Source organism: Oryx dammah, unplaced genomic scaffold (assembly GCF_014754425.2).
Source record: "Oryx dammah isolate SB20612 unplaced genomic scaffold, SCBI_Odam_1.1 HiC_scaffold_2, whole genome shotgun sequence".
Lineage (NCBI taxonomy): Eukaryota > Metazoa > Chordata > Mammalia > Artiodactyla > Bovidae > Oryx > Oryx dammah.
Genome location: NW_024070186.1, coordinates 17,310,356 through 17,324,451, shown reverse-complemented (window position 1 = coordinate 17,324,451; position 14,096 = coordinate 17,310,356). Strand labels below are relative to the sequence as shown.

At 48.0% G+C, this 14,096-nt stretch overlaps 1 protein-coding gene across 1 annotated transcript in view; it reads left to right on the top strand.

Moving 5' to 3' along the window:
- PCP4 (Purkinje cell protein 4) overlaps positions 1 to 9,505 on the top strand; it is a 66,989-nt gene extending 57,484 nt beyond the window's left edge. Inside the window, exon 3 of the mRNA XM_040232287.1 lies at positions 9,089 to 9,505. Coding sequence (XP_040088221.1) covers positions 9,089 to 9,216 — 128 coding nt within the window. The 3' untranslated portion in view covers positions 9,217 to 9,505. The remainder of the gene's footprint in view (positions 1 to 9,088) is intronic.
- Positions 9,506 to 14,096: the final 4,591 nt, after the last annotated feature.

Genomic DNA, 14,096 nt, shown 5'->3' with positions numbered 1-14,096 from the left:
CTCCCACTCAGGACAATTATATCCCAATTTACTGCTTATGTGCAAATTTCTGATCTAGGGGATTAGGCCTTAGGAGGTAATTTGTTTCTATAAAATAAATCCAAAAATATGGAGGGTTATAAATGTGTAAACGAAAGACTTTACATCTGTGTGTGTGTGCATGTGTGTGTGTATACACAAGCCCCTGTGTTCATGAATCACTGCCAGTATCTCTAGGCAATGACTTTGCATCACCATAAACTCAGAAACAAAAATAAGAACTCTTCTGATCAAGCATGGGGGTTCATATATTTTGGGATGAGGATGAATTTCAAACTCTTAAAATCACACCCAGAGCTGTTGCAGGATCCCTGAAGAGCTCTGTTTTGCCCTGGATGACTGCGTGTCTTTTAATTTTGAAAGAACTCATGCTAATTGAGAGAAGTCTGCCACTTGGATGGGGACTGGGAGGATGAATACTTTTTCAAGCAGTGAAGAATAATTTTTCAAAAAGTGTGGTATTTGTCACCCCTTTTGTCTGGGCAAGTGAGTGTGAGGCTAGCTTTGGGGACGACCTCCCCTGTCCCCTTCCCAGAGGCCTTTGTTGTTGTTGTTTCAATTATGTCTGACTCTTTGTCCCCCCGTGCACTGTAGCGCACCAGGCTCCTCTGTACATGGGATTTCCCAGGCAAGAGCACTGGATTGGGTTGTTCTTACTCCAGGGGAGCTTCCCGACCCAGGGATCGAACCGGAGTCTCCCATGTCTCCTGCACTGGCAGGCAGGTTCTTTACCACTGAGCCACCTGGGAGGCCCACCAGGTACCTTAAAGCACTCACATTCCTTCTCCCACTCGGCACCCTGTTTTATTTGAGGAATTTCTGAAACTCTATTGCTTATCTATACACTTACCTTTTTATTATCTGTTTCTCCAAAAGAGCAGGGTTTTGTCCTCTGTTCTCTCCCAGCCCCTAGAACAGGGACAGGCCTGCAGGAGGCCTTCTGGGCCATTTATCAAATGACTGAATTTGGTATATGAATTCTCCCAGACTGCCTGGTAAACAGACAGATTTTCTGAACTGGTAGACCCAACCATGTGTTTAGACTTGGACTATTTGAGACTTCCTTTTTCTCCCTGGGCAATAGTAACTGGTCCATACAGCAGGCTGTCATCTTGGTCTCACTCTAGGGAACTCAAGGTGACAAGACACGGGGGAATAAAAAGAAGATTTGGAGCAAGACCTGGATTCTGAATCAGCCCATGGCCAGCACTCACCGGGGGCTCTCCAGTGAGGCAGGTTATGGTCTCTGAGCCTTTGTAAAGTGAGGACCATGGACGTTTCCTGCAGCTCTCATAACTGGCCAAAGGAGCCAGACAATGCATACAACAGGAAGCTACTTTAAAACCTAGCACTGGATGGGAGAGGCATTTGGGGGAGAAAGGACACGTGTATGTATAGCTGGGTCCCTTTGCTGTTCATTTGAAACTGTCTCAACATTTGTTTGTTAACTGGTTATACCCCAATGCAAAATAAATAGTTTCATTAAAAAATTAAGTAGTTATTGACAGGTACGTGCTAAGTTGCTTCAGTCATGTCCAACTCTGTTTGACCCATGCACTTTAGACCACCACGCTTCTCTGTCCATGGGATTTTCCAGGCAAGAATACTGGAGTGGGTTGCCATGCCCTCCTCCAGGGGATCTTCCTGACCCAGAGATCAAACCCACATCTCTTATGTCTCTTGCATTGGCAGGTGGATTCTTTAGCCCTAGCACAACCCATTGATAGGTAACAGAAGAAATAATAAAGACTAGAGAGCCCCAAAGTTAGATCAGGTGCTGTTATGTGTTGAATTGTGTCTGACCCCAAATTCAGATGCTGAAGCCCTGAACCCCTAGCCCCCCACCACACCATCCCTCAGAATGTGGCTGTATTTAGATACAGGCCCTTTATAGAGGTGATGCAGCTAAAATGGCTCAGCAGGTAAAGAATCCACTTGGAATACAGGAGACATGGGAACCTCGGGTTCCATCCCTGGGTTGGGAAGATCCCCTGGAAGAGCAAATAGCAACCCAGTCCAGTATTCTTGCCTGGAGAATCCCGTGGACAGAGGAGCCTGGCCGGCTACAGTCCGTGGAGTTGCAAAGTCAGACACGACTGAGCGACTAACACACTACTACAGGTTGATACGGCTCCTTACCAAGAAACTTCAATGGGCTGTAGGGCTGATCTGTGTTTTATCCAGATGAATTCACACAAAGGGAATTTTTGTCTCTCAAACAGTTTTCCTATTTGCTGGATTTTCATGGCCATGTCAGAGGCTTGTAGTATCTATTTGGGATTGTCTTCACCTGATAACAGTTCCTTCCTTTTATATTTATGATTCTCGATTTTCCATTTGCTGTCAAATGATCTATAAAAGAAAATCCGCTTATGTCTATGAGGGAGAATCCATGTAATGCTTGGTGAAGACTGGTTCTTATTACAATGCTATTTTCAAGAAGGGCTTCCTTAAAAATTTTCTCATGGTGTAATAAAATGCAAAACAGCAGGGCCATTCCTGTCTGTTTCTGCAAGAAGAAGGCTGTATTTCAGGAAAAGAGTGTAAGAAACACCTTGTTACTTGTTTCAGTTGCCAAGTCATGTCCTACTCTGTGACCCCATGGTCTGTAGGTTGCCAGGCTTTCCTGTCCATGGCATTTTCCAGGCAAAAATACTGGAGTGGGTTGCCATTTCCTCCTCTAGGAGATCTTCCTGACCCAAGGATCAAACCCATGTCTCCTGCAATGGCAGGCGGATTCTTTACTACTGAGCCACCAGGGAAGGTCTAGAGCCATGCAAAGTAAGTCTGAGTAGAATGAGGTTCCTTCCTGGTGGGGAGGTCACGGAAGTCTGAGCCGCAGGGAGCATTGGTTCTTCATCAGGCTGGGCCATCAACAGTGCTCGGCGTTGTGCCTTGGTTGGTTGATGATGTTTCTGCCTGGGGAAAAGAGTACAATTGTTTGGGATGGTTTTACAGCTGTGCTTTTCGTTCTGAGAGAGAAGATGGATAGGAACACAGACAGATAGATGACGCAGATAGTTAGATACTGTGGTTGAGACTGCCGCTGCCTTGCCTGATAGACTGTGAGCCTCACCTCCTCAGACTTGCTCATGTCTCTGAGACCCGGTGCTCCAGGTAATGGATCTGACAGTGTTTGGGTGAAGTCTGAAGGGCTCGTGGGGAGTCCTGCTCATACCTCTGGAGCTCCACGGTCAGGAAGGTGGTTTTTCTCTCATGCTCCAGGGGAGTTGGCAATCAATATCTTTTTCTATCAAACCAGTGGATTTGAATGAATCATCTGTTGACCATTCTCCTATTCAGCTTCAGAAATCCTTCCTGGAGGACACAGAAAAATGCTAAAGTTCTAGGACCCCGGAGAGAAACAAATGATAAGAACTGCACAGTCCTGGGCAGTTTACACGGTGCTCTGGTGAAATACTGCCTGCCCAGGCTCAAAAGCTACTGTCAGGAGCCGGATGGGATGTGTGCTGTCCACTCCAGGTAGCAGGACTCTACACAGAAATGCCAGGTGCAGCCCACCCGGTGCAGATGTGAGTGGCAGATGGTCTTCATGGAGCGGCAGCAGGCGGAGGACACTGGAGGAAGGGTGGCTGCAGGGAGGTCTGGAAATGAGGGTGGCATCGGTCCCCTGTGTGGCTTGCCAGAATCTACTGGCCCTTCTGGTGGAGAAGTGTGCAGAGCCTGAGGCCCTCAGGGCCTCCCAGCTGTGGGGCCTAGTGGCATTTTTCTCTTGTACTATTCTGGGCGTGTATTTGCAGGACCCAGAAGTCATCTTTAGGTGGAGGACTCTATGTGCCTTGCCCTGCTGAGTGAGGACCATCCCAACACAAGCCCAGCAAACGCCAGCTGCCACCCCAAAGACTGGGTGGGGTCTGATGCCCTGGGGCTCTGGCCTGGCTGTGTTTGGTGGTCATGTGGCTGGCCCTGATGGAAAGCAGTCCCTCCCTCTTTGCGTTGGGGCCCAAACATCTGTGAGTCTCACCACTGAGCAGATGGCCCGGCCAAGAACCACATGACTGCCCATATCCTCTGCTGACTTAGCAAGTTCTGCCCCACACCAGTGGGTCTCGGTTTAATTTACACCACAGCCTTGAATTTACTCATGACATTTGTGACTAGGTGGAGCAGGCTTGGAGTTTTTATTTATTTATTTATTTGGCCATGCCACGCAGCTTGCAGGATATCGGTCCCCGGAGCAGGGATGGAACCTGGGCCACGGCAATGAAGGCTGGGAATCCTAACCACTAGGCTACACTGAATTCCCAGGGCAGGCTCTTTAAAAAGCAGTTTTACCTCTCCATGTTTGAGATGAGCAAACTGAGACTCAGAGAAGCTAGGAACCTTCCTGAGGGTCCCAGAGCAGGCAGAGACACCCCTAATCCACTCTTGTCTGGACCTACACCCCTGCTTCTGCTGGCAGCCTTATCAGAGGTGGGAGGGTCTGAGGGCTGGGAGAGGGTCAGCCCAACCCCACAGCAAGCTGGAGGTGCTGTCTGCCTGCCTGAGACCTCCTTTTATTATTCCTCTGGACTCGTGCTAGGAACAGGCACTGTTCTGGCACATTTTCCATTCAGGAGAGAAACCTTGCCTCTTTTTCACCGTGCTGCTGGGTGAGTCAGTGCCCCATAGAGGTTTTGTTGTGCCCTGCCGCCCAGACCCCTCCTTAAGAGCACTGGGGTGGAAGAGGCGGCTGAGGACTCCCTGCCGCATGGAAATGAAAGGCCTGCACTGGACAGCTGCCTGGCTTATCAATCAATGGACTCACTTGCAATCAACCATTGGTTACTTGTGGAACACCTGCTATGTGCTGGGCGCTGTGTGAGCCGCTGATGGGGGGAGCCACTGAGCCAGATGGATGAAGTCCCTGGCCTTATGGAGCTCAGATGGGGTAATGGACCACCAAATGGGAAGTAGAGCAGGGAGTAGAATAAGACAGAGGCAGCCCCATGAAGAGTAGTAATGTGGGGGTAGTGGATAGGGTGTGCCCTGGAGGGAACCCATTCCCTCCAGTGCCCTTCCTCTCCCCCGCAGGCAAGGCCAAGGTCCTACCTCTGGGTTTCAGCTGATGCTGCTGGTCGGCATCTCTCTTCTGCCCTGGAGTGATGGCAAAGGGAGATTTCATATAGCCCTCCTGCACCCCTCCACTGTCACCATCACCCAGGTCATGGGAGGGAGCCTTGGCATCAGTGAGGGGATGTCCACAGGGCCGTGGGCACTGGGCGCTGGCTGTGGTCCCTCAGTTGCCCTTCTCCATCATTCCCTCACTCCTGCTGAGTGTGGGGTGCTTAGAGCTCCTTTTTTTTTCTAGCTCCCAGGATGACATGGACCCATTGCCAGGCCCTCACATCATTTGCATTGAACCCTGTGTCAATGTCAACAGTTCTAATTGTTTCTTTTTCACCACAATCTGAGTCCTCCTCCTGCTTTGAACATCCCTGGGCAGCTCAGCAGAAGCACTAACCATGGCAGACCTTCAAGAAATGCTGGACTCTACAAAGTAAAGACTCCTGAAACATCAGTGGTTTTCTTTTTAAAAAACTGGAATATTTTTCAAAGGAAGGAGGAATCTATAAATCACTTTGGCTGAAGATATTAGTCGAAGATATAATTGCAAAATCCACTTTTATGACCCGTCCTTACTGTCTCATTACATATTCCCTAAATATACATAATTTTCCACATCTTCATTCATCATGTGTCAAAAAATAATATTGCTGTTTTCTTCCATTATTGTAAGAGGTAAAAGGCGAACCAGGCTGCTCAAAAGCTTCAGGCTGCCGCAGCATTTTAACTCTGAAAGAGAAAATCTCCCATCTTCTTTTGAGTCAGATCTCATTCTCCCCCTCTGCAATCAGGGTACAGTAGATACAAGGGATCCTCTGGGAGGAGAAGCACCTGGGACTCCAGACCATCTGGTGATGATTCAGTGCACAAGATACTGCTTCTGCTCTCTGCTGAGGACAGATGAGCTGGGGCCATCATGCGCTGGTTTGATAGATGCTTGCGCTCCAGTCACACGCTCTTGTGATAATCATTTTTGTTTTTGTTTAGTTGCTAAGTCGTGTCCAACTCTTTTGCAATCCTGAGAATTGTAGCCCACTAGGCTCCTCTGTCCATGGGATTTCCCAGGCAAGAATGCTGGAGTGGATAGCCATTCCCTTCTCCAGGGGATCTCCCCGATCCAGGGATGGAATCCACATCTCCTACATTGGGAGGCAGCTTCTTCCCACTGAGCCACCTGGGAAACCTGTGATAACCTAGGTAAAATGTTTTTAAAGGATGAATTTGAGCCTCAGGAAACTCCTGTCCTTCCTAATGTTTCTGCTCCTTAGAGAATCTCTGAAGAAAGGGACTTGGAGTGGGGATTAAAGTGCAGATGGCTACCCAATGCAGTAAGAGACAATCCTACAATTTTCTGTATCATCTGGGGTCCCATGGGTTAAAGAATATCACTCCTAAATAATCCATGGACAGCAGGCTGCTCAAAATCTCGGTGGTCAATCTGAGACAGAGGGAAACAATTTTACTGATTTAGGTCATGGACCAATCAGTCCAGTAAGGCTTACAAAGCCAGCATCTTCTCCTCCCAGATGGAGATGGGATTGGAGGGCTCCGGGCGCAACCTGCTTGGTCTCCGAGAAAACTGAGGGGAGCCTGCTTAAGGATCTGCAAAGGAAAAGTTATGCAACCAGACACATCTCTCTCTCTCTTTCATCTATCTACCTATTTTTTCTATCTATTGCTATCTATCTATCTAATCTATGGGCTTCCTAGGTGGCGCAGTAGTAAAGAATATTCCTGCCAATCCAGGAGACAAAGGTTTGATCCCTGGTTTGGGAAGATCCCCAGGAGGAAGAAATGGCACCCCACTCCAGTATTCTTGCCTGGAGAATTCCATGGATAGAGGAGGCTGGTGGGCTATAGTCCACGGGGTTACAAAGAGTTGGACATGACTGAGTGACTGAACACAGACGTCTATTTAATCTATCATATCTATTTATCTATCTATCCATCTATCTAAACTATCATCTAACATTATCTATGAGAGAGAGAAAACAGAACAGAGTAAGTAGGAGAGAAGGAACCTGTGTCACTTGCACATAACCCCAGCGTCCTTGATCCTCTGTGCTGGGGATGCTGACTGAATACTGTCATCCAAGGGCACAAAGTAAGACAGATGGAGAAGGGCTGGACCACACTCCGGTTAAGTGATGAACTCAGGATGCTGGTGATAAGGTCAAGGAGTAAAGCCCTGGCAGTGCTCCCTCAGTGGGCTTCCTGTCCTGTCTCCAGTGCTCCCGGTTCTCCATCCCCAAGCTGGATGTGCTCCACACGCTGTCCTGACCTCTGCTCCAGGTACGAGCCCAGGATGGCAGGGATGTTCTCAGCCCAGGTGCTGAGTGGGGGGTTCTGCCTCCAGTTCTTTCAGGAGTTAACCCCAGGACCTTATTTGTTACTTCATCTTAAGCCAAGTAGCTGGATCTCAACCCTGGCTGCATCTGGAAATCACCCGAGAGCGTTTTTTAGAAAGTAAGGCTGTATGACCCTCTGTCCAGGGATGCTGATTACTCTAACTTGGTCTTGTTTGAAGGAGTGCTTCCGCTGTAGCTGTGAAGAGGCAGCCTGAGTCTGGGTGGGTCCTCATGACTCTATTAAAAAATAGTTCCTTTGATGATTCTGATGATCAGCTGCCACTAAACTGGAGTATTAACAATTCTTCCCTTCTGTGACTAGAGGGTTTGTTTATTTATTTTTCTTATATTTGGCTAGAAATGTACACAGCACAAAGGGAGACTCAATACAGGTGATCACTTCACAGTGGCACAGATCTTATTTTCAAGGATCTTAACTGTGAATGAGTTCAGCCCCCTGCCACAGCAAACAAATGTGAAGCCTACATCGTTGAAACAAATTGTTAAGATGTGCAAGTCCAGCTTGATTGTGAAGGTCGGATGGTATCATCCATCTGTGACAATGGTAGAAACAGAAGCCCTCATTCAGTCAATCTCTCGTGTGTGTGCATAGAAGCTCAGTGCCTCTGTTAATTGGAGCTGTTCTGAGCAAAAGCTACCACTGGATCCATTAGCTGTAGCACTATTTAAATTGTATCTCGGGAGGTTCAAGAAGGAGGGGAACAAATGTACACCTATGGCGAACTCATGTTGATATATGACAGAAATCAAACCAATGTTGTAAAGCACTCAGCAATCAATTAAAAATAAATATTACCAAAGATAAAAAAAATACAAATCAGTAAAAAATATAAAAAAATTGTATCTACATGAGAAAGCAGAGGAAAATAATAGCACTGTTGGTGTTTTAAGCTTTTTAAAATTGAAGTACGGTTAATTTACAATACTATGCTTGTTTCAGTGTACAGCAAAGTACAAACACATACACATGTATGTATATTCTTTCTCAGATTCTTTTCCATTATAGGTTATTGCGAGATGTTGAGCGGAGTTCCCTGTGCTATATAGTAGGTCCTTGTCACTTACTTTATATATGGTGGTTCCTCACTAAGTTGTGTTTGACTCTTGAGACCCCATGGACTGTAGCCCGCCAGGCTTCTCTGTTCATGGGATTTTCCAGGCAAGAATACTGGAGTGGCTTGCCATTTCCTTCTCCAGGGAGTCTTCCAGGCCCAGGGATAGAACTTGGATCTCCTGTATTGCTGGTGAAGTCTTTACCAACTGAGCTACCAGGGAGACCCTATTTTGTATATAGTATTCTGTATATGTTAATCCCGATGTTAATTGGGGCCCCAAGGAACAGAGACTGGTACAGAAAGTATCCACAATGCTGAGACTGTGTTTTTGACTTTCCTCATCCCTCCCTGGCAGGGGAGGCGACTAGGCAGTCAGAAGACGGCTGCTTCTGAGCTCCGAGGAAGCCCAGGACATGCTCCACTGGCTTGTACTTTGCAAATTAGGTCTTGTGCTGGGGGAGGTGCCACGTGGCGCCTGGAGCCTGGCTTGATCCAGAGCCACTATCTTCCTGCTCACTGCTCAGTGATCACCTTCTGTTTGTGTTTTTCTTGCTCCAGATGGGCAGAAGAAGGTTCAAGAGGAATTCGACATTGACATGGACGCGCCAGAGACAGAACGCGCGGCAGTGGCCATCCAGTCTCAGTTCAGAAAATTCCAGAAGAAAAAGGCCGGGTCCCAGTCCTAGCGGGAGAGTCCCTTCCTAGTCTGCCAGGAGACACCACCTTCAGCCATCATCCACCAAGAAATTAAAAAGGAACAGCGCCCTCAAGAGAAGTCCTCATCACATGATACCCATGTGCACCGCAGTCCCGCAATGCATGCACAGAGACCCGTGATATTTATACCCTTGTAGGAAGGTGTAGACAATGCAGTTGTGAGCAGCTTAATCTCTGTTTATCTCTAGGACCATTCCTCCTGCAACTAATTATTTTCCTTGATGTTGTAATAAAATGGAGTTAAGATGCGTGATTAAAGTGTCTGCCTCTGTCTCCCCTTTTACATTAACTTGGAAAGTTACTGCTGTTAGAAGTGACTGCAGGCTAGATGCCCATTTTCCTCTCCCTCCAAGAGTTAGAGCTGAAACACGGTGCCTTCTGCGAGCAGTTTTCCTGCTGAGAATGGGAGATGTGTGCTCAGCTGTGCCTGTCTAGTTCGGAGAGTTCTTACCACTGACTGGTAATGGGCAATGTATTTCCTTCTTACCATGGGGTTAGAGCCCTGGATCCTGGAGAGTCAAAGAACCAGAGGGCTCCTGGGGAATTGTGACTCATGCAGAAGAACTTGAAGGGGGAGGGCAATGGGTCTATTTGGGCATGTCACCCAGGTTTAGGCAGCAGGCACATTCCAGTGCCCTAGGGGGGATGTCCCCACTACTGAGAGCCTTTCCACCACTCACCTGCCTCTCCTCACTCATGTGGGGCTCTATGGCGAGGTGGCCCCCTGCCCCCCAACTCCTTACACTCCTCAGGTAGTAATTTGCCACCTGTTAAGACTATTTAGCACATCCTGCAAATGAGAGAAGCTGTGGGTTCTTTCATGCCCCATCTCTTCCCTTGCAAACCTCATAGATAAATTGCTTCCCACACCCAAAGGGTGGGCAGGAATGAGAGGGCTGTCATGTGCAGAGAACATTCCTCCGAGTTGAGAGCCAGGTGTGTATTTGCCTTGGGGCCCCAGGAGGCAGGCACCTCCAGCCCCCAAGTCTGGTGTGGTTTGGGCTTTGCCATGTGAGACCCTGATGTGGAAGCTATATCTTGTCTTCATCCCAAGATGCTTGGGACAGGGTACTGCTATAGGCCAGTCGGCTTCTTTCCTTTGCCAGCAATTAACCAAGGATGGAGGCAGAGAGTGGTGAATCTTAGAGAGAGGAGGGACCGTGGTGTGTGTGTGTGTGTGTGTGTAGTGTGTGTACGTGCCCTCTCACATATGTGCACCTGGGAGTGTGTGTGTGTGTGTGTAAAGCATGGTGGGAGCAAGCAGTGGGCAGGGCCATGACTCATAGCTCTTCTGTCAAGGCCCCATTCACTGTCTCCAAGGTACAGACTGAGAAAGACTGTCTGAAAAACTCAGTTGCAAATGTATTCATTCTCTTGTGTACACAAATCCCTTTTACTGGACACCCTCTGGGCCTGTTACGGTCCAGGAGACTTTGGCTCCTCTGATGAGTTTCCAACTAGAGAAGCACAAGTTGGGATCATTGTGAATCATCCAGCAACCAGCCAGGGCTCCTCGGGGCTCCTGACAACCTGTGGTCCCCACTGGGACGAGGACAGTGGATTGAGCAGACGCTCCATAGAAAGCATCATGAAGACAGTGGGTTGTGAATGGGACCCTGTCTTCTCTGGAGTCACCTGGAGCACCAACATGAAGAAAGTTGGGAGCAAATAGAAGTGTTTAAGTCATTCACATGAATTCCCTCTACATCCAGTCCTCCCAGCAATCCCATTGGCCCTCATTCTCTGAATGTTTCACATAAAGGAAGTGCGGTTCCCCTTACTAGATGAGTCTGCACTTGATGGCCAACACTCTCTCTGGCTCTGAGAAATCTAGAAACAGGACTTCCTTGGCGCATGGGACAGGAATCTGCTACCAATGCAGGAGACATGGGTTCCCTCCCTGGTCTGGGAAGACCCCACATGCCACAGAGTTACTAAGCCCATTGTGCCCATAACTACTGAGTCCTGCAGGCCCTAGAGCCCAGGAGCCACAACTACAGAGCCCACAGCCTGCAACTACTGAAGCCTGCCCATCTAGAGCCCATGCTGTGCAATAAGAGAACCCACTGTAACGAGAAGCCCGAGCACCACAACTAGAGAGTAGCTTTCACTGGCAGCAACTGGAGAAAAGCTGGTGTAGCAGTGAAGACCCAGCACGGCCAAAAATAAATAAATAAAATGCAATAAAAAAAGAAATCTAGAAACAACTGGTTTTATAGTGAGGCTGCTCCCCCTAGAGGGGATTCTCCATGCACAGTGGGGAGTCCTAGGGAGGGACTCCTGGACCGGAATCACTCCCTCCACACTGACAAAGCCCCTAGAGGCAAAAGGAAGAGGCTGGGGTGAGGGCTGTGATGGCTGGAGAGGCCCCTCAAGAATTCTGATTCACCTTCTTGGTTCAATCACAGGACAAGGGTGTATCTGACTTCCTATGAGTAACAGGAATGAATTTAATTTACTTCCCAGGTGGATTCAGGAGAGTCTGAAATGCTAGTCAACAGCAATGGGGAGACTCCAAAATGCCCCGTCTGCATGGGGATTGGGTGCGCTGTCTATGGCTTCGTAGAGCCAGAGGAAGGAGCAGAGGCTTGTGGCTCCAGTCTCTGGGGACCTTTCTGCTCCTGAGGCTGCAGTGTTCACCTCAGAGAGGAGGGGGACTTTCCCTTCCCAGGGTGTGTCCGAGTGGGACAACATGTGGTGTCAGTTTTATTTCACACATGTTTACTGAACTCCTAGTACATGTATGTACTTGGCACTGTTACGGTGGTGGCAGACTGGTGGGGAAGAGGCACCAATAAGTAGATAGTAAAATGGAGAGATTTGTGCTCCAGTGGACCAGAGGAGAGACAGCTCATCTGAACTTGGAGACTCATACTGAAGTCTTCCTAAGGAATTGCTACCTACAGTGGTCATCAGAAAGACAGTGGGAGCTACTGTATTTACCACATAATAGTGTGGGTGATAGGCAGGTGCAGGAGAATCAGGGCAAGGCCTAGGAGGAGAAGGTGCTGAGCTCTGCAGACCCAAAGATTCACTGGATTAGCACACTTGAGCCTAGGGGCATGCTTTGTACTCAAACTTGTGCAAGCCAGGAGGCAGGACTTGGAACTAGATTCATTTCTGACCTACAGGTCAGCCAAGCAACCACAAAGAAGCTTTCTACCTTGAGCAGCGTGTTTCCATACCATTCAGGTGATGATAAAATTTACTTGGCAAGGTGTATGGGAAAATGTTAGGAATTTAAAATGTCTCCATGTGGGTGTCTGCTAAGTGGAAGATTGTTAATGGTAGTGCACGTGTGCATGCTAAGTCATTTCAGCTGTGTCTGACTCTGTACTACCTTATGGACTGTAGCCCACCAGGCTCCTCTTTCCATGGGATTCTCCAGGCAAGAATACTGGAGTGGGTTTCAATGCCCTCCTCCAGGAGATCTTCCTGATCCAGGGATTGAACCCGTATCTCTTTTGCCTCCTGCATTGGTAGGTGGGTTCTTTATCACTAGCACCACCTGGGAAGCCAATGGCAGACCACAAGGTAAAGAATCAGTCATTGCCTCCATCACCAACACCCTTTTTTCCTGACTCAACCTAATTCATGGGACTGCTCTCAGTTGTAGCCTTTTGGATAGGTGGTGTGTGCTTGACCCAAGAGGTTCAGTTCCGTTCAGTTGCTGAGTTATGTCCAACTCTTTGTGACCCCATGGACTGCAGTGTGCCAGGCCTCTCTGTCCATCATCAACTCCCAGAGCTTGCTCAAACTCATGTCCATTGAGTCGGTGATGCCATCCAACCATCTCATCCTCTGTCATCCCATTCTCTTCCTGCCTTCAATCTTTCCCTGCATCAGGGAAAGTCAGTTCTCAATAAGTCAGTTCTTTGCATTTGGTGGCCAAAGTATTGGAGTTTCAGCTTCAGCATCAGTCCTTCCAGTGAATATTCAGGACTGACTTCTTTTAGGATGGACTGGTTTGATCTCCTTGCTGTCCAAAGGACTCTCAAGAATCTTCCCCAACATCACAGTTCAAAAGCATCAATCCTTGTGAGTCGGAACCAATAGTCATGGACCTGAGCCAGTTAATGGGAAGGAGCATAAATGCTGAAGCTGGTTAAGTTCAGTTCAGTTCAGTCACTCAGTCGTGTCTGACTCTTTGCGACCCCATGAATCGCAGCACACCAGGCCTCCCTGTCCATCACCATCTCCTGGAGTTCACTCAGACTCACGTCCATCGAGTCTGTGATGCCATCCAGCCATCTCATCCTCGGTCATCCCCTTCTCCTCCTGCCCCCAATCCCTCCCAGCATCAGAGTCTTTTCCTATGAGTCAACTCTTTGCTTGAGGTGGCCAGAGTACTGGAGTTTCAGCTTTAGCATCATTCCTTCCAAAGGACACCCAGGTCTGATCTCCTTCAGAATGGACTGGTTGGATCTCCTTGCAGTCCAAGGGACTCTCAAGAGTCTTCTCCAACACCACAGTTCAAAAGCTTCAGTTTTTGATGTTCAGCTTTCTTTATAGTTCAGCTATCACATCCATACACGACTACTGGAAAAACCATAGCTTTGACTAGATGGACCTTTTTTGGCCAAGTAATGTCTCCACTTTTTAATGTGCTGTCTAGGTTTGTCATACCTTTTCTTCCAAGGAGCAAGCATCTTTTAATTTTATGGCTGCAATCACCATCTGCAGTGATTTTGGAGCCCCCCCCCTAAAAAAAAAGTCTGTCAAATCATATGTAATATCTGATCATTTTTCAGTGGATTTGTTAAGATTTCCAAGTAGACAGACCTGTCTATCATCTGTAAATAACAATAACTTTCTATTCTGTGTTTTGAGCTCCTTTCCTTATTCTTGT